This window comes from Malus sylvestris, chromosome 17 (assembly GCF_916048215.2).
Source record: "Malus sylvestris chromosome 17, drMalSylv7.2, whole genome shotgun sequence".
Classification (NCBI taxonomy): Eukaryota; Viridiplantae; Streptophyta; class Magnoliopsida; order Rosales; family Rosaceae; genus Malus; species Malus sylvestris.
In genome coordinates this window covers 14,485,789-14,511,438 of record NC_062276.1, presented here as the reverse complement: position 1 = coordinate 14,511,438, position 25,650 = coordinate 14,485,789, and the positions used below count along the sequence as shown (strand labels likewise).

Here is a 25,650-nt window from a genome sequence, read left to right as displayed (position 1 = left end):
CTTCAACAATACTCTTATCAATGAAATGTTGACAAAATGAAAAACAATAAATAGCCAGAGTATTAGTTACAACCTCTTACTCAACTTGAAATTCAAGACAAATTTGAAATTTGATATGTAAATGGAAAGCCTTTGGAAATACGGGCATATAGCATGGTTCATAATAAATCTTTATAATAAGATTTTGAAAATGAATAAGTTTATAAATGAGTGGCTAAAAATCACTTTGGTGCCTATCTACAAGAATAACGGTGACATACAAAATTGCATGATTTATTTGGATATTAAGTTAATGAGTCATACAATGAAGCGTTGAAAGAGAGTAATTGAGCGTAGGTTGAGGCAAGAGACATGGATCTTAAAGAATCAATTCGAGTTCATGCCAGGACGCTCAACTATGGAGGCAATCTATGTCTTACAACCATCGATAGAACATTATAGAGATACACATGGTCTTCATGCATTTGGAAAAAGTATGACAGTGTCCTAAGAGAAATTCTTTGGAGGATTCTAAAGAAGAAGGGAGTACGAGTAGACGATATCCAAGCAATAAAGGATATATATGATGGAGCAAGGACTACAGTAAGAGCTCATGAAGGACAAACTTAAAACTTTTTCCATAACCATAGGATTACAACAAGGCTCAGCTAAGTCCTTGCCTTTTGCACTAGTAATGGACCAGTTAATGTGCCACATTCAAGATAATATCCTTTAGTGTATACTTTTCGCAGATGATATGGTGATGATAGATGAAAAGCAAGATAAAGTAAATGCGAAGCTTAACCTTTTGCGAGAAGTGTTGGAATCTAAAGGTCTTTGCCTAAGTAGGCCAAAGACAGAGTACATGAAGTGCAAGTTCAGTGGGAATGTAGGTAAAATGAGATATGGGTGAAGATTGGTGATCAAGAAGTACCAAAGAGTGAACGATTTCGTTATCTTGGATCTATCTTGCAAAGAAAGAAGAATTAGATAGAGATCTTAACCATAGAATTCAAAATGGATGGATGAAGTGTAAGAGTGCATTGTATGTGTTGTGCGATCGTTGTATGCTACTAAAACTCGAGAAATTTTTTATAGGCTAGTAATGCTTTATGGCATGTAATGTTGGGCGGTCAGAAAGCAGCACATGCAAAAAATGAGCATATTGGAGATAAGAATGCTTCGTTGTATGTATGGGCACATGAGGAAGGATAGGTTTAAGAATGAAGATATCCAAGGTAAAGTAGGAGTGGCCACAATTGAAGATAAGATAAGAGAAAATCTATCAAGGTAATTTGGACACGTGAATCGGAGACCTACAAATGCTCCAGTTAAAAGATGTGACTATGAGGCAAAAAAAGGTGGAGAAAGACCCATAAAGATTTGAAAATAGACTTATGGAGTACTTAGAGCTAACAGAAACTTGGCACATAACCATGCATAATGTTGTTTTAAGATTCAAACAGCCGACCTCAATTAGTGCGATAAGTTTTGGTGGTTGTTGTTGTAATACAAAGTTTGATATTTTAGTAAAAAACTTGATGTTCAGAGCTTTCTAATAGTATTTTGTTTCTATCACTTAGTAATATGATCTAATCTTACGTTTTAGTGCATGTATAAAAAATACCAATTATTTTTATTAAGATAATGCTATAGAGACCACCTCATTAAATTATATTTCGTAAATCATATGACGAAGTTTTTTTTTAACAAATAATATTATCTACACTCAAGAGATAGAGGAGTGTGCTAAGCCCCAATGTGCTAGTAATAATGTGGTTCAAATTCGTCTTTGGTTAGAATCGAATAAAAAACTTGTCACTTACAAATAAATTAGTATTATTAACATATTTATTTTTTATTAGTGACACGTCATATAATTTATAAATTTAGTTAGGGTAAATTACATAATACCTTCTCAGGTTTGAAGGGTTATTATGTAATTTACTCATTTAATTAAAAAAAATTATAATCACTTAATAGTTGATCGATTCCTTCGCTATATCTAATAACAATGATTAAATCATTAAATCTCCGTGGGTATCTATCTATCCAAGCGCTTTAAAGGGAAAGTAAAAGAAGTACAAACTATAAAGCGTGATTCGGAAAGGTAGAAAATCCACATACAAAACAGAGGGTCATATTCCGTGGGAGAAGGGCATCAAACAGTGAAACTCGTGGACTCACCAAACAATCGACACACACTGTATTAGCTTTTGGAAGAAGGTGCCCAGAATCCCATAGATTTACCTTCCCTTTGCATCACATCACGCATAAAATTTCACTGCCTTTTTGTTTCCTCTATAAAAACTCAAAAATGCGGAAATTCGCAAGCGGCAGAGTAAGAAACATTCTCATCCGTTCCATTCAACAGTAGATTCGTCCAACAAGCTCCTCTTCCTCTGTGTTCTCTTCTTCTCGGTCACGCTTCCTGTCTTCCTCCGCCGCTCCAGCTGTAGATTTCCCTCCTTCTCTTCTTCCCATGGCCGATCACTCTGCTCCCGTCACTCTTCAGAATATCAATCCCAAGGTTTGTGATTTTTTTTCCCTACTCGGTTTGTTTTCTGGTGTGTGATTTTTTCTGAGTTGGGTTTTTGTTTTCTGGTTTCTTTTTGCTGTTTTTGTGATGAATGCTGTTTATTTTCATGTGTATTTTGATCACTGTTTGATTGATTTTGTTCGTGTGGATGATCAAAGGTGTTTGATTTGACGTCTCTGCATCTGGGTTTGCTTTGATTTGTTTGTTATTTTATTTTGACTCTTGAGGTTTAAGACCTCTCGTTATTTTAATTTAATATCAGTTTCCTACCTTCATATTGTGTGATTTTTAATATGAGTAAACTGTCGGTTTACCCCCTGAACTTTCACCTCACTTTCGATTTCCCCCCTGAACTTTTCCATTGGAAAATTAAGGACTCAAACTAATTTTTTTAGCCAATTTGCCCCCTACCGTTAGTTTTTCATATATTCCATCCATATTTCCGTTAAGTGAGACCATGTGCACAACATGTGAGGGTAGTTAAGTTATTTCACTCTTAAAAATGATTAAAAAACTAAAAATAATAAAAAAAACAAAACTTTCCCTCTATTTTTTTCCGCTAATTCCTATCCTCGATTTTATTTTTCCCTCTCATTCCTATACATGAGAAATGACATATGGTGTTATTGTCTACCATTTTTATTTTCTCTAACAAATTAATAATTTGACAAATGCTAATGGTGCTATTGTCTCCAAAGCAGTGCATTAATATAAGAAACCCTAGTCTTTTTTATGTACATGTTTCTTATATTAATGCACTGCTTTGGAGACAATAACACTATGAACATTTGTCAAATTTATTAATTTGTTAGAGAAAATAAAAATGGTAGTACATGCTTCAAAAAAAAGATTCACTTAGCTACTTATGAAGACAATAACACCATATGTTATTTCTCATGCATAGGAATGAGAGGGAAAATTAAAATTGAGGATATGAATTAGCGGGAAAAAATAGAGGGAAAATTATTATTATTATTTATTTTCAGTTTTTAATCATTTTTAAATTGAAATGACTTAACTATCCTCACATGTTATGCACATGGTCTCACTTAACGGAAATATGGATGGAATATATGAAAAACTAACGGTAGGGGGCAAATTGGCTAAAAAAATTAGTTTGAGTCCTTAATTTTCCAATAGAAAAGTTCAGGGGGTAAATCGAAAGTGAGGTGAAAGTTCAGGGGGTAAACCGACAGTTTACCCTTTTTAATATTTAATACATGAAGTTTTTTTTTCGTTTCTGAATCATACTTAAAAGGCCTAATCGGATAAATAGTCTCCGTGATCATAAGGTATTCGGATGATAGCCCATGTGGTAAAAAAATTCGGATTTAAACCCCTGTAGTCACAGTCTGTTAGGATTTAAACCCCTGTGGTCTAAGAATAGAACTTTTACGGGAATAATTCTTATATTACTTGTTTAGAAATATATACATGTACAATCTAAGTTCGACAAGGAAACAAAAGCTTTTATACAAGGGAATTTTAACGAAAAGCACCTGGTACTGTTCACTTTAACAAAAAACCACATTTTTACACTAAAAAGTCAATCCTAGTACTATTCACTTTACCCTTTATTTTGTCCTTATCATTAAAACTCAAAGTTTTCAAGCCTTTTTCATTAATTTTCCTTTTATACAAACCTACTTAATAAAGGACTTCTATTATTTACATTCCTTTTTTTCCTAATATTGACTCATGACCAACACTCCCCCTTAAGTTGATGCATAGATATCACACATACCCAACTTGACAAGTGAGTCATCAAACTTTCGACTACATACTGCATGAGTTAGAACATCTGCAAGTTGCTCTTCCGAATTCACAAACGGTATCGACACAATCTTCCTTTCAAGTTTCTCTTTAATAAAATGTCGATCAACTTCCACATGTTTTGTCCTATCATGCTGTACTGGATTATCAGCTATATCTCTCGCTGACTTATTATCACAGTATATTCTCATGGTCTCCTTTGGCTTGAACCCAAGCCCCTCAAGAAGTTTTCGAAGCCAGAGAAGCTCACAAATGCCGTGAGCCATCCCTCGAAACTCGGCCTCAGCTGAGGATCTTGATACTACCTTCTGTTTTTTACTTCTCCATGTGACCACATTGCCTCCTACAAAAGTAAAATATCCCGAAGTAGACCGTCTGTCACCTACACTTCCTGCCCAATCAGCATCCGTGAACCCCTCAATCCTCAAATGTCCATGCTTCCGATATAGAACTCATTTTCCAGGTGCAGACTTTAAATATGCTAAGATACACATAACAGCAGCCATATGATCTACATTCGGTGAATGCATAAATTGACTTACTACACTTACTGCATAGGCAATATCTAGTCGTGTATAAGCCAAATAAATTAGTCTCCCTACAAGTCTCTGATATCTCCCCTTATCAACCGATTTCTGATTCGGATCCAAACATAGATGATTTTTTTCAACAATAGGAGTATCAACTGGCTTACATCCCAGCATACCAGTTTCTTTTAGCAAATCCAAAACATACTTACGTTGTGACAAGAAAATACCTTTCGAGGATCGAGCAACTTCAACTCCAAGAAAATACTTCAAATCCCCTAGGTTCTTCATTTCAAACTCAGCCGCAAGATTTCTCTGCAGCCTTGAAATCTCATCACAATCATCCCCTGTAATAATCATGTCATCTACATAGATGATTAAGGCCGTCACTTTTCCTGTCTCCGTTTGACAAACAATGTATGATCAGAATGACTCTGATAATACCCAATCTTTTTCATAACTTGAGTAAACCTATCAAACCATGCACGAGGCGATTGCTTAAGCCCATAAAGAGACTTACGCAACCGACATACTCCGGTACTTCTACCAACACTGTACCCAGGAGGAAAATCCATATATACTTCTTCCTCCAAGTTCCCATGAAGAAAGGCATTTTTCACATCAAACTGTTTTAATGGCCAGTTCATAGTAGCAGCTAAAGATATCAGAACCCGTACCGTATTCATCTTGGCAACCGGAGAGAACGTTTCTTGATAATCTACACCATATGTTTAGGTGTATCCTTTAGCTACCAACCTTGCTTTGTACCTATCGATTGATCCATCAGCTTTGTATTTAACAGTGAACACCCACCGACAGCCAACTGTTTTTTTTTTCCTTCTGGTAAAGACGTCACCTCCCAGGTATTATTCTTCTGTAACGCCAACATTTCTTCATCCATTGCGTTTGCCCAGTTTGGATCCTTTAGAGCCTCATCCACACGGGTTGATACTCGAGTAGCCTCCATATTGTCCACCAAAGTCTTGCGCTCTGGTGCAAGACCACTGCATGAGACATAGTTGGCTATTGGATACTTCACTTCGCCTTTCGGAGAAAACCTGTCAGGTGGCACACCCTGATTTTGTCTCGGTGGCAGCTTATATGTATTTACATCATTACTCGCATTAGTTACATAATCATCCACAATACTTACCTCAGGTATATCCAGAGAAGATTCATTGGGCAGCATTGTGGAGCTAGAGAGAGGGGGTTACATCAGTAGGCTCGACAACAATCTGTCCTGACTGCAGATCACTCTCATCTGGAACCAATCCTGACTGCATGCTGCTCTCGGCAACAGTCTGCATGTTGCTCACGGCAACAGTCTGTCGTGGAATATCTGCAGCTGAACTTGCAGATTTATCACTCTCGGCATGTATGATCACTGCCCCATTATGCACGGCATCAACCACCGAGATTCCTTCCAAGTCCAACCATTCCAGATCACCACTAGAGCTCTCCCCCTGGTGATCTGAAGATGAAGATACGGGAGCATAAAAATACTCCGATTCAGAAAAGGTCACATCCATGGTAACGTACATATGATGAGTCGCAGGGTGATAACATTTATATTCTTTTTGGTGAGAGGAGAAACCAACAAACACACATCGAAGTGCACACGGATCCAACTTAGTGTGATGAATTTTCTGAATATGCACATAAGCCACACACCCAAATACCCGGGGTTGGAGAGTATGAGAAGACATCACTTGAACATGTTGAGTGAGGACTTGAAGAGGAGTTCGAAAATTAACCACTTGAGATGGCATACGATTAATCACGTAGACGGCATAAGTAACGGCTTCAGGCCAAAAAATCTTAGGAACAGACGCGCACAGAAGTAATGCACGTGCCGTTTCTAAGATATGACGATTTTTCCGTTTAGCCACCCCATTTTGCTGTGGAGTATAGGGGCAGGTTGTTTCATGGAGAATGCCTTGATCACAAAGCAACTCTGACAACTCACGATTAATATACTCACCACCATTATCAGAACGGAGAACTTTAATCACAGAGAAGTATTGGGTCCGAAGCATTTGAGAAAAAATCCGAAATACCATACCAACATCTCTGTTATTTTTTAACACATATAGCCACGTCATACGAGTGCAATCATCAACAAACGTAACAAACCACTTAATCCCAGAAGAAGTAACAACAGGAGATGGTCCCCAAACATCAGAGTGCACAAGTTCAAACGGTAAAGCTCTTTTATTCATACTAGGCGGAAAAGAAGCACGATGGCTTTTAGCAAGAATACATACTTCACAATGTAAGTCTGATTCATTTATTCCATTAAATAGACTAGGTAACATATGCCGTAAATACCCAAAAGATGCATGCCCTAACCGACGATGCAACAACCACACTTATTGTAAATTACTAGACCGAGACGCGCGAACTGCATTAGCTCTGCCAGAAACGACGTCGTCCACGTAGTACAACCCCTCTCTCTTAGTGCCACGTCCAATTATCTCCTTGGTCTGAATATCCTGAAGTAGACAAAATGACGGATACATTAGAACAACACAATCCAATTGTTCAGTAACTTGTGATATAGATAACAAGTGATGGGATAAAGAAGGAGCAAGCAAGCAATGATGTAAGGGAAGTGACGGGGTGAGATGCACAGTGCCGGCACCACACACGGGTGCCAAAGTACCATTGGCAATTGATATATTTTTCCTGTGAGATGTAGTCATGTATTGAAACATATTTTTATCATATGTCATATGATCCGTTGCCCCAGAGTCCAGAATCCAACCTGTATGGTGCTGATTTTCGGAGGCTAAGAGAACATGTCCCACGGTACCTGTGTCAGACGACGAGTCACCGCGAGTACGAGTCAACAAATTCTGACTGGAATCACTGGGGCTAGGCACGACTTCCTGGACTGTGGATGTAGCCGCATCAAGGGAGGCACGGCCTCCACTGGACCCGGCTGCTCCATGCTCCTTGGCAAGCAATTTTTTCTTTAACTCTGGGAACCAATCAGGCACCCTATGCTTAGCAAAGCATATATCCTCAGTATGACGGGTTTGTCCACAGAAAGTACACTTCAAATCATCTTTATTTTCTCGGTTGAAGGGACGAGAATTTAAAGATTGATTAGAAGAATTACTAGAACGATGAGTACCAGCTGGCCGAGAGATCATTGCCATGGACGGCAACCCTCCTTGATTGTTACTTCCACCCATCATGGTAGCATGTCGTTGAGCTTCACGTCGAACACCAGAAAACACCTCCTCAACAGAGGGTAAGGGTTGAGTACGTAAAATATCACTACGCACTTGATCAAACACATCATCCAAACCCGCCAAAAAAGCATACACACGATCAATCTGAATTTCTTCTCGAAATGTCTTGAGATCCACAACACATACCATCTTGATTGGTCTCCGTTGATCTAACTCCTGCCAAACGGACTTGAGATCAACATAATACACACCAACTGGCCGACCCTCTTGGCGGAGTCTGAACGATTTAACTTTCAATTCATAAATCTGAGAAATATCTTAACCATCATAATAGGTCAAAGCCACCTCTTCCCAAACTTCTTTAGCAGTACGCAGGTGAATGAAAGATCCCATGATAGTAGGTTCCATGGAATTGATCAACCACCCTTTTACTATTGCATTCCCTGTCTCCCACGTCTCATACTCAGCACTAGCCTCAGCAGGCTCCTTGGTACTCCCAGTCACAAAGCCCTTCCTACCGCGTCCAGCGATGTGCATCTCCAAAACCTTGGACCAAAGAGGATAATTTGATCCATTTAACTTCACGGTATTGGGTACAGCAGACGCATCACTCTGAATGACGACAGGATTCACTACTTGATTATTGGTTGAGTTACTGCCCTCTAACTTCATCACGCCACTGCTTCCTGAGTCCATGCGGTGTTACTCACCAAATCAACACAAAACAAACACGATACTGAGGCGCACACACAACCACACCACACAAAAAACGTGCAGAGAAGTCAGTGCACACATAGCAAACAACCACTCACGGCCTACACTGTTTTCTGCAGAAATTTTGCAAAAAAAAAACGCAGGCACCCAAGCACAGCGGAAAGCACTAGGGTTTCGGCTTGCTCTTGATACCAAATAGAACTTTTACGGGAATAATTCTTGTATTACTTGTTTAGAAATATATACATGTACAATCTAAGTTCGACAAGGAAACAAAAGCTTTTATACAAACCTACTTAATAAAGGACTCCTATTATTTACATTCCTTTTTTTCCTAATATTGACTCATGACCAACACTAAGTCTGTTAGGATTTATGTCCTTCTGTCATTCCTCTATTAGGTTTAGGTTGACCAAATCTGATAAATGGTCTCCGTGGTCATAAGGAATTCGGAAGATAGCTCCTGTGGTATAAAAAATTCGGATTTAAACCCCTATGGTCTAAGTCTATTAGGATTTATGCCTGAAATTAGAGGTTCTGTCATTCATTCGTTAAGCTTACAGGTGGAGTAGAGTTTCTCTGAGTATCTATCAATAAAAAATATCTTACAATAAAAAGAGGGGGAGGAGATAAGATTTCAGTTTATGGTAAAAAAATTCATTCATCTCAGTTATTTCACAAGAAGAAAAAGACGAAAACTGAGGATCTGTTAAATTTCAAATAGTTAGTTTCACCAATAGGATACGAAGACTTACTTCACATTTACAATTACACAAAAAAATTATTTATCTTAGAGAGGTTTACGTAAAATTCTGGGAAAATGACAACGATTACTGTCTTATTTGTCAAAGAAAAATAGAATATGTTATAAAGAATTAATTAATTGGTTGGATATTCGGGAGTAAAAAACTTGTTAATTTTATAAAGACATTTTGAATTATTTGATTTATTAGATTTTGAATTTTAATGAATTATGTGATTTATTAGTTCCACCTCGTTCTGTCGCGTCTCCTTAAAGAAACTCTGCTCTACATGTAAACTTAGCGGAGAAATGACAGAACATCTAGTTTCGGGCATAAATCCTAACCAACTTAGACCACAAAGGTTTAAATCCGAATTTTTTTACCACATGGGCTATCTTCTGAATACCTTATGACCACGAGAACCATTTATCCGATTTTGCCAACCTAAACCTAATAGAGGAATGACAGAAGACATAAATCCTAAGAGACTTAGACCACAGGGGTTTAAATCCTAACAAACTGTGACTACAGGGGTTTAAATCCGAATTTTTTTTACCACAGGGGCTATCTTCTGAATACCTTATGACCACGGGAACCATTTATCCGATTTTGCCAACCTAAACCTAATAGAGGAATGACAGAAGACATAAATCCTAAGAGACTTAGACTACATGGGTTTAAATCCTAACAAACTGTGACTACAGGGGTTTAAATCCGAATTTTTTTACCACAGGGACTATCATCCGAATACTTTATGACCATGAGGACCATTTATCCGATTAGGCCTACTTAAAATGTTAATTTCATCCAAAAGTCATACTTAAAATGTTAATTTTAAGACAATCTTATATATTCATTAATCTGACTGTCAAGTCTCCCTTAACTAATCACGTGTCAATCAATAAAGGACGGTCCCATGTAGACATTAAAAATAAAAATAAACATTAAACATTAAAAAAAAAAATTTAATTTTAAAATAAAAAAAGTCTTCTTCCTCAAACCCCCGACCCCCCCTCCCCTCCCTTCTCTCCTCTGCACATCCATCCTTCCCCCTCCCTCTTCGACTCCACCCACTCAACCCTCATTTTCTTCGACGGCCCCGTGAGCTCGAAGGAGCGGTGATTGGCTGTGCACGGTGATACTCTCAGATCTTGGGGCGGAGATCTCGAAGTTATGGGGGCGACGATACTCCTAGATCTCGGGGCCGAGATTTTGATTCCGCTGTGCGCGGTGATCGGCATCGCCTTCTCCTTGGTCCAGTGGATGTACGTTTCGCAGGTTAAGCTTTCCCCAGGCGGCGACCGGGACTCCAATTTCGGCGGCACTGGCAAAAATGGGTACAACGATTACCTCATCGAGGAGGAAGAAGGCGGTAATGATCATAACGTCGTCCTCAAATGCGCCGAAATTTAAACCGCCATTTCCGAAGGTCCATTTCCACAACTCTGAAATTCTGATTGATAAAACGGCGTCGGATTTGTTCATTTGGTTTTCTGGGTTCGGTTTGTATGCTTAATTGTTGTGTTTATGTCGCGCCGGTGGGGGGGGGTGAGGGAAGGATGGATGTTGCAGAGGTTGGGTATTTGAGGAAGAATGACCTTTTTTTTTGTCCACATGTGCAGAGGATGGATGTACAAAATTAAAAATTATTGTCCACAAGCAAGGAAGAAAAAATCGATAATATCAACAATATTTCACCGATATTATCATTTTTTTGGAGGTTCGATATTTTTTTAACTATCCAAATAATTTTCATCAAAATATCGCAATATTATCGATAATATCGTGATATTTTCAAAATTATCGACAATATAGCGATATAATATTAAAAAATACTTTAAAATGTTGAGAAATCTCAACACATACTACACTTGATCATAGCCCAAAGACCAACCAAGACATGCCTTTCTCAGCTTGGGAATATGGCTATTATAGGCCTTCTTGCTTGCTCACTGCCCTCGCATGGGCGATGTGGGACTCAACCAAGGAAGAAACTAGGAATTTCGGCCGGAATCCACACCCACTTTAAACGGCCATAACTTTGTCAAAACGCAACAAAATCAAGCAAGACAAAAACGAAAGTTGTAGCCCTCGAAGAGACGAAGAGAATGGTACCTCACACGACATCTGAATCATCGTGGTTTGGCCGGAAAAGTCCTCGAAAGTCACTGAGGTCGCCGGAAACTGGGTAAGATTCAAATGAGTAACTTTTTCAATACTCAACGAAATTGAGTGAAACAAAAAGGAAAGTTGTAAGTTGTACTACTCGACGAGACGAAGAGATTGATACCTTGCACGCCGGCCAACTCGCCGTGGTTTGGCCGGAAAACCAGTGTCAAATTCGGCACATTATTCTTCATCATTTTATTCACTTCCCTTTTTCTTTTCTTTTTTTAATATCCTAAATAAAACCTCCCAATATTGTACTAATTAATTATATATAAATGATTATGGTGTGTTTAAACTTCTTTCATTAATTACTACATATTTTCTACACTCACAATGTTTGCCAGCTCGCTATATAATCAACTTAAATCAGTTAAATCCATCATGTAATGCATTTCCTTCCAATTTTTTGTGATAAACTAATAGATAATTGACTAAATAAACATCCTGCAAAGTTTCATTAAAAATTTCCAAGTTTTTCTTACAATTTCCGTGGTTTCCATGTAATTTTTATCGATATCGATATTATCCCGATATTTCCATCGATATTTTCGTGTTTTCGGACTACCGATATTTCTGATATTACCGATATTTTCTTCCTTGTCCACAAGAACGTCATGACTCATGACCTTATTTTTTTGTAATTTTTAATTTTTAATATCCACATAGGACTTTTATTGACACGTAACGCTTAATTATTGTTCACATGAACGTGTAATCTATTAACATGAGACTTAATAACCAGATTAAAAGATGTATGAGACTGTTTCAAAATTAACACTTTAGATATGATTTTGGGACAAAAAAATTTCATGTACTAAATGTTGAAAATCACAAAATTTAAGGATAGTAAACTGAGATTAACCCTTTAATCTATATAGTTTCCTTCGTCTTTAGATTTCATATTTTTCTCTTAAAAATTAATTATTATTATTATTATTATTATTAACTAATAGTTATAAGATTGATGGATCATGAATCGTGGATCTACGGTATATTGGGAATTTTTAATTTTCTATTTTCTATTTTATTTCAGCCCAGACATTGTTACATCACTGGCTCTCTTATTCTTGACCTCAGTTTTTTTTAGTAAAACGATCTATCTTACGCTAAACAAACGTGGGAGTTCTGTGTGACTTGACAACCTAATTTGATATCAAATTCAATATCCATGAGATTCAAACCTAATACCTCGTGAAGAGGAATACCATCCGATCGTACTACTAAGTAGCCTCAGTTTTGTTTTATATTTTAACCTTTGACAAAGTAAATTTAACTCGTTGCTCTGATGAGATTAACTCGATTTGTTTTCATTTTTCAAGAGGGTAATAATTAGATTAATTGGTTATTTGATCTAGTTTTTAGTTTCTCACAGTCAAATACTTAAATTTGTTTCCTGATTCCTTAGTAGTGGTGAACATATTCTACTCCATTTATCACTCCTCACTGCTAATTTTTTCAGGTTTTGAAATGTGAATATGCTGTCCGAGGTGAAATTGTCGCCCTTGCCCAGGTACATACATGACCATAAATTTATGACTGAATCAAAGTGAAGTAATTCTTTCCCTTATCTTAATCTCCTTTGTAATGCCCTCCTGTCACAGAGGTTACAAGAAGAATTAAAGGCGAATCCCAGCTCTCATCCCTTTGATGAGGTGTGTTTACTTTCTCCTTTGACGAGTTACAGTATTGAATCTATATTTTTTAGGACATTCTCTCACTTGGGTACTCACTGAACATATGTTATACAGATTCTTTACTGCAATATCGGAAATCCTCAGTCTCTTGGTCAGCAACAGATAACATTTTTCCGAGAGGTTGGTTTAGTGGACTACATGGTTGATAACATGAATGTTGAAACATCTCATGTAATCCTTAATCGTTACAATCTTTGTTTCAGGTTCTTGCATTGTGTGACCATCCAGCCATCTTGGACAAAAGCGAAACACAGGGTTTGTTCAGGTATCGGAAAATTGTAACATATAAGAATATATTTTTAGGCGTCCTACAATCCTATTCAATTCAATAGAAAGAATTCATAGAGAAGGCTTCCTGGAAGTTAAAATCTTATCTTTCTGTTGATATCTTTGTTATCCGTTGCAGTGCCGATGCAATAGAGCGGGCATGGCAGATTCTGGATCAAATTCCTGGAAGAGCAACTGGTGCTTACAGTCACAGTCAGGTAAGATCGTTGGTTTTTCATCACATAAATTTGTAAAACTTGGACGAAACTCATAAGCAAAATGTCATATAATGCATTCACCCTTTTCGCCTACTTTGACATCAGGGTATCAAGGGTTTACGTGATACAATTGCTGCTGGAAATGAAGCTCGTGACGGATATCCTGCTGATCCAAATGATATTTTCTTAACCGATGGTGCAAGCCCTGCGGTATCTCCTGAGTTCCCTTCTGTTCAACTTTAGTAGCGTCACGGTGTTCCTCAATATATCAAGTTCCACTTCATAACCATCTCCTTTCTCTCTTTCCAGGTCCATATGATGATGCAATTGCTGATAAGTTCAGAGAAGGATGGGATTCTTTGTCCCATTCCTCAATACCCTTTGTACTCTGCTTCAATTGCCCTCCACGGTGGCACACTGGTATGCCATGTTATTCATTTGATAAATGTCAATAGATAGAAATTGTTTTGCATTTATACTCAATTACTGAAAGACTAACTTGTTATTGGCTAAAACTCGAGCTTTAATTGAACTAATTAGTGAATTGCCTGATCATTAGGAAATTGATGTTACATGACTACCAGAAACTAGAAGTTGGAAAATATTATCTATATGTATCATTTATCATTGTAAGAATTCAAATCTGTGGCTTGGTTTATGCAGGTACCCTACTTTCTTGATGAGGCATCGGGGTGGGGATTGGAAACTTCTGAGTTGAAGAAGCAATTGGAGGATGCAAAGTCCAAGGGTATCAATGTAAGGGCCTTGGTTGTGATAAATCCAGGCAACCCAACAGGACAGGTGAGATATGAGTTGCTTTTAATCAGAAAATTCCTTGTCAATAGTTGATTTTCTTAAGGAGTGCTGTTGGAAGAGAATCTTGTGCTTAATTCTGGAATGTCATTGGTTAAGTTTTATGTATCTTGTCTGCAGGTTCTTGCCGAGGACAACCAGCGGCAGATTGTGGACTTCTGCAAGCAAGAAGGTCTTGTTTTGCTGGCAGATGAGGTAGATGGATTTTTGTTTGGAAGATTTACTTTAATTACTTTGTGACATTGTTGAAGAACTGTAAATGTGGTTAGAAACTTCTATAGCTACTTCCTGGTCTCATGTTTCAATGAATTTATACAGGTTTATCAACAAAATGTTTATGTGCCTGATAAGGAGTTTCATTCATTCAAGAAGGTATCCCGATCTATGGGATATGGCGAGCAGGATATTTCTCTGGTATCATTTCAATCAGTCTCTAAAGGTAATTTGGTGGATCGTTATGTTCGTCAAGAAGGCAAGGAGCTCGTTGAAATTAATGAACCCGGAACAGTTTGTCATTTTTTTTTCTCTTCTGTAGGGTACTACGGGGAGTGTGGAAAAAGAGGTGGTTACATGGAAGTCACTGGAATCAGTCCTGAAGTAAGGGAACAAGTATACAAAATGGCATCCGTAAATCTTTGTTCTAATATCTCTGGTCAAATTCTTGCAAGCCTTGTCATGAGTCCACCAAAGGTTAGTTTGTAATAATCTTGTATTTAACTTTTCTCAGAGAAATTATTTCGGGTTTAGGATTGAGAATTGAGGATTTAGCATCGTAGTTAGGTTCAAATATTGGAATGTCCGAAATGGGAAAAAAGGCATACTAGTTTAAAACCATTTGGCAGACACTTTGTTCTGGGGCATTTTGAGGCTTACTGATTATTTAATAAATTTTCAAACATTCCAAATCAGAAATTTTTGTACCATGTTCTTCTGTTAAGGGTGCCATTGGGGCTGTGGAGGAGTACAATTTTTCTCGTCATTTCACTTAAATTTGTTACACATGGCATGGGGATCTGGAAGTTCAGTTGATGTTAGACTTGGTAAATCAAATCAGTTTGTTTTCTAATGGATGAAATTTCTTGGTTGAATTCAGGTTGGAGATGAATCCTATGAAATGTATTTGGCCGAGAAGGATGGAATTCTGTCATCCCTAGCAAGGCGTGCGAAGGTTAGTAGTATGAAACAGTAAATACAATAGAATGACATTAGTTTCTGAAGTTGGTTAAATTTTTTGCACAGCGTGACTGAGGTTCTTTTGAAATGCAGGCATTAGAAGAAGCATTGAACAGCTTAGAGGGTGTGACATGCAACAGAGCAGAAGGAGCAATGTATCTCTTTCCCTGCATAACCCTGCCTCAAAATGCAATTAAAGCAGCGGAGGCTGCAACGACAGCCCCCGATGCATTCTATTGTCACCGCCTTCTCAATGCCACAGGCATTGTGGTCGTTCCTGGTTCTGGTTTTGGGCAGGTTAGTTTATTTATTCTTGTACTGTTACTTAGCGTGGTAGGAATGGCTGCTCACCTAAATTGAAAATATTATGCAACCTATCAAGTGGTAATACGATATTATCCTTGCCTTCTATATTTTCTAAGCAACAATGACAAGTAAACCTCATGGCAGAACAGTGAAATATTTGAATTTTGAGTGTTTTAAGGGATGCAAAATTACGGTCCATAAAGTGCTGGTGATTGAATAGGACCGCGTTTAATTCAACAAAACTATAAGAAGTTGACAAACCCATCATTTTGTTGATTAAGATTAAACGACTGTCATGTTGAGCAGTTAACTGAAGATTGTTTCCTTTGCACTGTGACAGGTTCCGGGCACCTGGCATTTCAGATGCACTATATTGCCTCAAGAGGATAAAATTCCAGCCATTGTCACCCGTCTGACAGACTTCCACAAGTCGTTCATGGACGAGTTCCACGACTAGAAAACCCGAGTGGTTTGATCTTTCAGGTTAAGCGCCATAGGCTTTTCGTTCAATAGAGATGAACATTTATGTCAAGACCTTGTAATCTTTTGTTCTTGTAGTGGATAAACATGTTCAGTACAGTCGAACTGGATGTTATGAGAATAATATCTTTTCCGTACAAGGCTTTTACTGGTTTGAATGGCATATCATGATTTTACAGATCTTCAATAAATTACAGAACTTTTTCACTAATGGCACACCGAACAACAATTTTTCTTACATGGTACGTATCATTTAAGTGGTCTGAAATATTAATTACTAAACCATGGATATATGAATCTAATGAATCCTTCCAACGGTTAGTCTTTGCATATAACTGGTACTGTTGAGTGGCATTGTAACCGAAACCCCACTAAACAAACAACCACTAAAATTAAACTAACATGGTTTAAGAAATTTGGAAGACCAGGAAACATGGCACCATGCTTTCAAAGCCAATGCCCAAAGAGAATGTCATCACTCTTTCTATTTCACTCATACATCTCCATTAGATATTTTCTTCAGAGTCGGGGCAAACAACGTCGTTGGTGACGGGTCCTTTTCATCTTCATGATTAAACAGTTATACACTGAGGTAGCAATCAAAAAAACAGTTATACACTGAGGTAGCAATCAAAGGGGGTAATTAAAATATCACATCTTTAAGTAGTCAAAATTTAAAGTTATTGGTCCTTAAAGTTGATGGTCATGCCTTACTGGCTTCTTATGAGGGTTTTGCACGTGGACAATAGAAAAAAAAAAAAAACTTATATAGAACGAGCTCATCGTCACATGATGTCTTTTATTTTAATAATGCATTGTCATGTATAAATTTTTCTCTACGTGATAATGTATTATTGGTTTGGCACGCTAAATGATGGTGAACTCGTTCTATGTTAGGTGTTCTTCACTAATGGCTAAACCCTATGACTCAGTAGAATTAATACAAATCAAAGAATACACGTTGCCACCATTATATACATGGTTAGGATTCAGGGACACATTTTTGTGGAGCTCACTCTGTAATATGTTCCAATGATTCAACCGTTTATCTTTTATTACCTCAAATATTATGTCTACTAAAAATACCCAAAATCAAACACTATATGACCGTTGGAATAAATTTGGTGTTTTTTAGAACCATGTTTGTTCATCTCCTTCACTATAAATAAATGTCTTAGTGATTTTGGATTTATCTAATTTTTTAAGGATGATTTATGAATGATGCACTAAACTATATACATTTCGAATCGTTTAAATTCATAAAATGAGCTTCTACAAAATGAGAGTCAAAATATGTGTCAAAAGCATGTTTTTCTGGATTCACATTTCGAATCGTTTAAATTCATAAAATGAGCTTCTACAAAATGAGAGTCAAAATATGTGTCAAAAGCATGTGTTTCTGGATTCTAACCCATATATATACGACTTTTGAGAGAAGCTTTTCTATTGTATATTGGTGTTAATATATGAGTCAAACTCAATTATGAAGACCAAGTAGTGGTCCAACGAAGGAAAGGGATCATCTTCAGATTCCTTCCTCTTAATCCACCATTTCATCAAATGACTAAAGTTATTATAACTTTTAAAGTGGGCCCCTGTTTGTAGTCGTTGAATCAAATTTCAACGCTTCGGATCCTCAAACTTGATGGATCAAGAGGAAGAGATTCGGAGAGGATCCCTTTCCCCCAACAAATACCACCAATACAACTTCAAGAGAATGAGTCATCACCATTGTGATACAATGTTATATGTAAGTTTATCTCCGCAAACATAAAATTACTAAACTTGCTAACCAATATTAGACTCAAAAACTTTAAGATCTCGTTTAGTGGGCTGGATGGAATAGGTTGTGATCAATTAAAATAAAATTGAGTCCAATTCATTGTTTGTTGTGTCAAAATATGAGATGAACAGAACTGGACAAGATAAGTTATAAGTCCAAAATAAAATAATTTATCTCACTGATCCTTATAAATAAATTACAAATCCTATCTTACAAGTCCCAATCGCCAACCTTTTGCTGCAACTGCAAGAGTGACCAGAAAAGCAATCACATTTGAAATAGTTAGGTCATTTAAGACAAACTGGTGCAGCTTTTATCATCAAAAGTTATCAAACCTTTGGACTCCTTGCGCACATAAAGAAATCAAATTATTATTGTGCCAAAATCTCTCTTTGCCATTTGCTAGTGGTAAAAAGTATATATCCTGTTCTTTCTTCTCGTGCATGGCTGCATGCATGTAGATGGGTTACAGGTTGGTCCCAGAGGTTCCAAGTTCCAACAATGGCAGGAGGAAGATATTGTGGTGTTCTTAGATTCCGGGGATAATAAGCCAACAAGCCAAATAACAAAGAAACAGCATGGGGACAGCACTGCTTTCCACACTTTGCCTTTGCAGGCTTCGAATGTTTTCCGAGTCCACTCTAACCTTCTGCTCTCATGTGATCTTTATTTAAAGTATACTAAAAAAAGGGGGAAAATTGTAATTGGGACTCCGGTGCAAAAAGTATATATATAAGACCTCGAATGCAAATAAATATATGGTTTCAATAACTCGAGCTACAAGTTACCTAAGGGGAATGAAGTGAGAGGAATGAGAATTGTACTCATTCCAGGTGATTCAAGTGTTTACTAACATTGGGTGAATGAAATTGTATGTGGGGCCCATCGAAAATAGGGAATCAGATCCCCGATTTACCTGGAATCAAATTACCAACCAATAGGTGGTATTTGGATTCCAGAAGAAAGCCTCAAGCCGGAATCAATTTTTTTCTACCCAATATACCATTATCTCCTCTCCTTCCAGCCTTTTTAATGATGTTGTCTTTGTGGCAAAGCACCCAGCACCTTCAGGTTTCAAATCAAAACCCAATGAAGAAGCAGACACAAGAGAGAGACAGAGACAAAGGACCAATGTGGAGCTAAAAATAATCCCAAAAATCATGAAGTTGACACGTGGATTATTTCTCAAGAAATACAATACTACCCCTATTAAATGAGCAGGGAGTAGCCCCATTCACCATGTGCAGCCGAAGTAGAGGAGGCAGAGATCAACGACTGCTCAAGGCACCCATGCCTATATGAAAAGTTAAAGGTATTTATGATAGAATAATACCTTATTCTTATCATAAATACATTCCTAATCAGAAAAACCTCTTTCAAGTCAGTAATCATAATCTCATTTATTTATGATATTTACCTAATTACTCTAAGATATTTATTTACACAAATATCTTGGAATATTCTCACCCAAATTCCACCCTAGGGTCGGCCACCCTTAAACCCTAAAGGGCTGGCCCACTTCCTCCTCCTCTCCTATAAATACACACTTTATCTCCAAAATTCAGTAAGCTTGAGCTACCCTTAAAGAGGCTTTTTGCTACCCACAAACACTCAAACACATTTTTTTTCTTTTCAGAATTCTAACTTTGGTTTTTCGGCCAAAGCTCTCTCCCCCCCCCCACCCCAATTCATTGTGGGTACGTGAGGCTTTTGGCCTTAATCTTAGGTGTTATTATTTTGTAGGTGCATATTTGTCGATCAAAGGAAGGCGGAAATTTGCATCCACAACCAATATAATAAATAAATATTTGGAATTAGTTAGTTATTTGGAAGAAGAGAGAATAATCGGAGGAGAAGAAGGAGAATTAGAAGGGAAGAAGGAGGGAAGAAAGATGGGGATTTTTAGAGGGTGAGGAGAGGAGGGGGAGGGCATGCGTTAATTTCGTTGTGTAATTGAAGGCGTTCATAGGATTGGCATGCTTTAATAATTGTATTATTAAAGGCTTTTTTATGATAAATAATTGTATTATTAATTAGTTAAATAAAATTTAAATATGTTTTGTACAAGGGTATTTTAGTAATCAAACTATTTTTGATTCTGATTCATGTGAACTGGTAAACAACTAATATAGAATATGCATCATTTGTACTTCGATTTTAGACAGTTTTAGTAAATAACTTCAACAGAAATCTAATTTTGATTCCATCTCATTCCAATTCCTCCTCAATTCAATTACTCTCAATCTGATTACGAATTAGTAAATGAGCCATAAATGTCAAGTCATTAATAAGAAGAAGAAAATGTGTTTCAGTTTGGCCTTAATTTGTTTTTGGGGTCATTACCATCGTTTGATAACTACTTGAAGACACATGTAAGGTTACTCCTACTAATGTGGAATTCACTCATGTGTGGGAAATTTTCTAGCCTAACACGTGGACAATACTAATGGGGTGGTGTGGAAAGTGTGTGGCCGTTGGGCTTCACATGTGATACAACTGGCTCTAATACGATGAAGAAAGTTATGGTTTCACCGTAAAATCAATTGACAATATAAAGAGTAGCCAAATTACATATAAGCACATGCAAGATTACTACTTCCATCAATAGTCTTTACTTGAACCAAAAAACACAAATTCTTTATACAAGCAATATTGAAAAGTAAAAAAATTAGACTCAATACTTCATGTATAAAGATAAATGCTCTTAACCAAATATTGGATTAATGAAATGTCATTTACAGGTTATCCTTTAATACTTGTTTAAGACATTGTTCATTGGTAGTGATTGGGGGTGCAAGTTTGTATTTACAATTCCGCCATAAAATTTCTAATCTAAATATTTCCGAAACATCCGAATTAAAAAAGTGTTTCCATCCGATCTAAACTTTTTGGATTGGAAATTGGAAACCTTGTTTTCGATCCGATTGTGCCGAAAACAACCCCAAGTAGTGATGGTTACACTCACGCCTATATGCACTTCACACCTATCAATCCTCCTTTATTTATTCAATCCTCACACAAGGCACAGGTGGAAGAGCAGGAATACGAAAATCGCTCTCCCTGTTCGTAAGTAAATTGTAGATTCTAATTCAGATTCGATTTCCCCATGTAACGAAAAAAAAAATGACCTAGTGTTGCAGCCACTACTGCTCTTTTTTGGACTTACAATGGAGCCTCATTCTAAAAATATGTAGTTCTGATTTATCTGTGAGACTAAGTAGTAGTACAAATTAAGAAATATATATTTTTTGCATTTTTTTCTTTGATGACCTCGATTGTTACTTAATGTTACTGCAAGGGAAGCAGCCGCAAGAAATGTGGCCAGAAAAATGCGGGTTGTGCCTATTTGTGATCATTTTGTGTGCATTGTTGGTGCCCTTGTGGATTTGTTCAGAGTGCTGCTGCCTCGCTGTTGCTCTCCACTCCTCAGCTTTTCTATGCACTACTGCCATCCTCGTCATCAGCTTCTCCTCCAGGTTTGATCTCATCTTCTGTATTTTCACCTATAATCCAATACAAAAAAATGCATCTGCCAGTTAACTACAATGAAGTTCAAGTGAAAAGGGAGAAATTTGCAGACGTGAGCGTGACTACATTGTGTAGAGTGGATGAGCTCCCACTATGTAGGCAAGTTAAAGTAGAGTATTAATTGCATAAAAAAGAGAAAAATTTTAGGGTGACCGCCACACTGCCATGTGTTGTTTCTAAATTGGACATGATTCATAGGTCATGGACATATAGAGTATGGTATTAACAAATAAAAATCCAAGTTATAACAATAATGAATTGATGACGTTACATAATAGTGTGACTATAATACTGAATACTGAATGGTGCCCTCTTCAGTAATCTATAATGAATTTAGGAAAGAACAAAAAACCAAGCTTCCAACCCAATTAAAGTAAATACTCTCCAATTCCCTATGGATTTGTAAATGCTGCTACTTCCACATGGGAATGCTACTTGCTAGTATTAAAATGTGGGGGTGATGACTTCTAGCTTTCTTCTTTGCTTTAAAGGTTTGGCATGCATAGAAACTACACATTATATAAAGCAAAACGCACTTCAATGGAAGTGGACCAGAGTCCAGTGTAAAATACAAAAGAAGAGTAGCATCCAAGAGCGACGGGTGGCTCGAGAAGTAGGATGCCAACAAAACAATAACCTTAATCCAACCAGAACCAATATAGTAATGCACTTCCTACCATTGCAGTTTGACAATGCAACCACTTAGTAATATGTTCGATAACCAAATAGCAAAAGTGCACTATAACTTGAAATGCCAGCTCATGGTTTCATCATATGGAATCTACAATAGTTAGAAAATTATTATAGTAAATACACAAATAGAAAATATTATAAGTTTTTAATCAAAAATAGAATTAGAGGATCACTAAATCGAGAAGGAAAATGATTTCAGCATACTTTATTTGTGGTCTTTGTATTGAGTAAATTAAAGGAGAATCAATGGATAAAATTAAACCGGGTGTATAAGCAGAAAATATGTGTGAAAATCATTTTACCACCCAAGAATAAGCCGTATTTAAACCAGGGTCTGTGTGCCCCTTTACTGACGTGACGTCTTAGTGTTATTCGGGGTTTTTTAATTTTTTATTAAACGTTTATAACCAGTTCAACTTGTGTATATTTTCCAATTATTTCCCTATGCTAATAGAAAATCATACACAAAAACAGCAAAGGGAGGCAACATCAGTATTCAAGTTCACATCTCATGTTTGTAATGCTTGCATTTGAATTGCCATGCAAAAGCAACAAATGGTTAAAAGAACAAAAACCTGCTAGAGTAAGATTCCACCAAGGATATAATGGCAGAATGACAAAAGTACCTCAAGCTTTCTTGACTGAGCTTCTGCTTTTGCACTTTGGAGGTTGACCCAAGCTTGGATTTTTGCTTCTTCTCTCTGATACCTGTACATTAAAAACACATTCATTTTTTTATTACAAGCGATATTACTATTCTTAGTTTGAGTAAAAGACGGGGAGAGGTTTTAAACCCTAGATGGAGTGCATCGAAAATGAAGGCCTTACCCAGCACTTGCAAAACTACTCTTAAAACTCAAAAGAAATGTGGTTTAACATCCAGTTATTACCTAAGGCAGCATTTGTTATTTTCTTCCCCTTCCCATGCAGCAGCTCTAATTTCAGAAATTCTCTCTCCCCACGGATTGCTTGTTTCGAAATGTCTCAAGCTCTTCGATATTTCCACTTCCTCTTCTTCCCTTGAGCTCCAGTTCGATTGAACTGAATCGTACTGTGTCCCGAGGCACTCCTGCAGCTGGGCAATGTCAATGGTGTTGTTGGTGCTGCTAGAGTGCCCCATTGCCAATGACCCTGACCTATTTGCAGGCGTGTTGTGGCGCGCGGGAGATGAGCACTTGAACGGCGTAGGGCACCTCGAAGTTGTGGAGCTTCCAAGAGGAGTCATCTCTGTGCCGACATCTCGATGGTGTACATGATGAGCCTCTTCTGTGCCGCTGCCTGCATCTTTTATGGCATCACAGGCCGAGTTTTTGAATAGAAAGCCTTCTTTAGTTGGCTCTAAGTACCTGGAATTGGGTAAAATTGGTTCTATGTCGTTGACAAACTTATCTGCACAAACAAAACAAAACCCAAATTTCAGTTTTGTAATACAAATTAACTCAGTTCATAGAAATTTGGTTATGATCAAAATTAAGCAATTTCAATGTAACAGTAAGTATTTCAGCTAGAAGATTTAAAGACTCGAATTCTCTTTGCATAAGCAGATACTTAGTAAACCCTTCACTGATTAAGTAGAACATTTCTTGTGTGTTTTCCAGAAATTGAAAGATACAAGGTAAAAACTAGATTCTACATTGGTACATTCGCCCATGCACCCGAGTTCAATTCCTTCCCACCACCACCCCCCCCCCCCCCCCACTCCCACCCCGGGGAAGATGAAAGTGGAACAAAAAGGGGGGCATGCGATGTAAACACCAACAGGTGAGAAGCTTCCACAAAAGTTGAAGTAAAATATTTAACCTTTTAGAAGCACATCAGCTGAGGTTGAGACCCCATTGAAAGCTCTGGCAGATCGATAATTGTTCAGAGAAACACATCTTTGGAAGCTTGAGACCACCTTTGAGACCTTATCCTCTGTGACCCTGGATTTTTCAGCAAAAACCTCACATTGTTTTGGGTTAAAAATATTTGTGGAATCTGATTGTGGCTTGATGGTGTGAGCAGGAGATTCATGGCAGGAAGTGCTTATGAGCCACTTCTCAGCATCATCCCACTTTGAAGGAAAGCTCTTTCTCGAAAAGTTGCCAACTGAGAAGCTGAAAACTGGCCTTCCAGGAGTGGGAGGAGCTTCTACTGCTCTCCTTTGTGTCACAGAGCTCACTCCTCCCTCCCTCCGCTGTACTGACGTGACATTGCTTGGGACTGGGAGTGACTTGACAAAATCAGAGGTTTCCTTTAGGTTGAGCTTGCAGAGAGGGTCTGGAAATGTGTCAGCAAATGGGTTGTTACTGGTTTTTCCATAGAAGCTTGGGTTGCTCTCCAATGGCGGTTCCTGAATCACAAACACCAAAAACAACAGGAAGAAAAAGGTAAACAAGGAAGAGTAATTAAAACCCTTATGGGCAAATGTAAAAACAAAATAAAGGTAATAGGAAAAAACCAAATGTGGGATATTTACCCCACTGGATGAGATAAAAGATGGAGGTTGAAAGCATCTGGGGCTTGTGAGATCCATGGAGAGAGAGAGAGAGAGAGAGAGAGGGTGGGGGCTTTGTGGATGTGGATGGGATGCTTCTCTTTGTGGAGTCAATACTTTTTGGTATCTTGGACAAGAGCTGTGTCTATCTCCTCCACCATTTGGGTAAAATTATAAAACACTTTTTCATAAGAAAATGACTCAGTGAACAGCAAATTTGAAGCAGAGTATAAAAGCATTGACTGCTCCCAAGTTGCTAAATTGTTTTTGTGACTCGAATGAAGTTGGTTTCATCATAAAATTAATTGATAATATGAGGAGTTGTTCAATCTCTTATAAATCATTGCAAAATCATTCCTCCTATCAACGTGGGACTCATTCTCAACACGCCTCTCACGTGTGGCGAATTTTCAAACTCAACACGTGGATAGCATAATGGGATGACGTGGAGCGTATGTGGCCATTTGATTTCATACGTGAAACAATCTGCTCTGATACCATCTTAACAAATTGGGTTTCCCAGTTGATTGAGGGAGGGTAGTAAGTGTAAGAATGTAATTGGACAACTATCATTCACA

The 25,650-nt window shown here is 37.6% G+C and overlaps 2 protein-coding genes across 2 annotated transcripts; one reads left to right on the top strand and one right to left on the bottom strand.

The window, feature by feature from the left end:
* Positions 1 to 10,353: 10,353 nt before the first annotated feature.
* On the top strand, positions 10,354 to 16,803 carry LOC126612185 (alanine aminotransferase 2, mitochondrial-like). The gene is made up of 15 exons (XM_050280531.1): positions 10,354 to 10,901; positions 13,101 to 13,151; positions 13,243 to 13,293; positions 13,390 to 13,455; positions 13,539 to 13,600; positions 13,742 to 13,820; positions 13,926 to 14,030; positions 14,130 to 14,240; positions 14,484 to 14,621; positions 14,754 to 14,828; positions 14,952 to 15,072; positions 15,169 to 15,323; positions 15,727 to 15,801; positions 15,900 to 16,103; positions 16,453 to 16,803. Exons 1-15 carry the CDS (start codon positions 10,806 to 10,808, stop codon positions 16,567 to 16,569), a joined length of 1,506 nt encoding a protein of 501 aa, XP_050136488.1. The 5' UTR covers positions 10,354 to 10,805; the 3' UTR covers positions 16,570 to 16,803.
* A 4,633-nt stretch (positions 16,804 to 21,436) lies between these two features.
* Positions 21,437 to 25,207, bottom strand: LOC126609998 (uncharacterized). Its single transcript, XM_050277930.1, has 5 exons — positions 25,055 to 25,207; positions 24,397 to 24,928; positions 23,487 to 23,985; positions 23,223 to 23,304; positions 21,437 to 21,878 (listed from the first exon to the last, which is right to left on the bottom strand). Exons 1-5 carry the CDS (start codon positions 25,109 to 25,111, stop codon positions 21,654 to 21,656), a joined length of 1,395 nt encoding a protein of 464 aa, XP_050133887.1. The 5' UTR covers positions 25,112 to 25,207; the 3' UTR covers positions 21,437 to 21,653.
* Between the last annotated feature and the right edge of the window lie 443 nt (positions 25,208 to 25,650).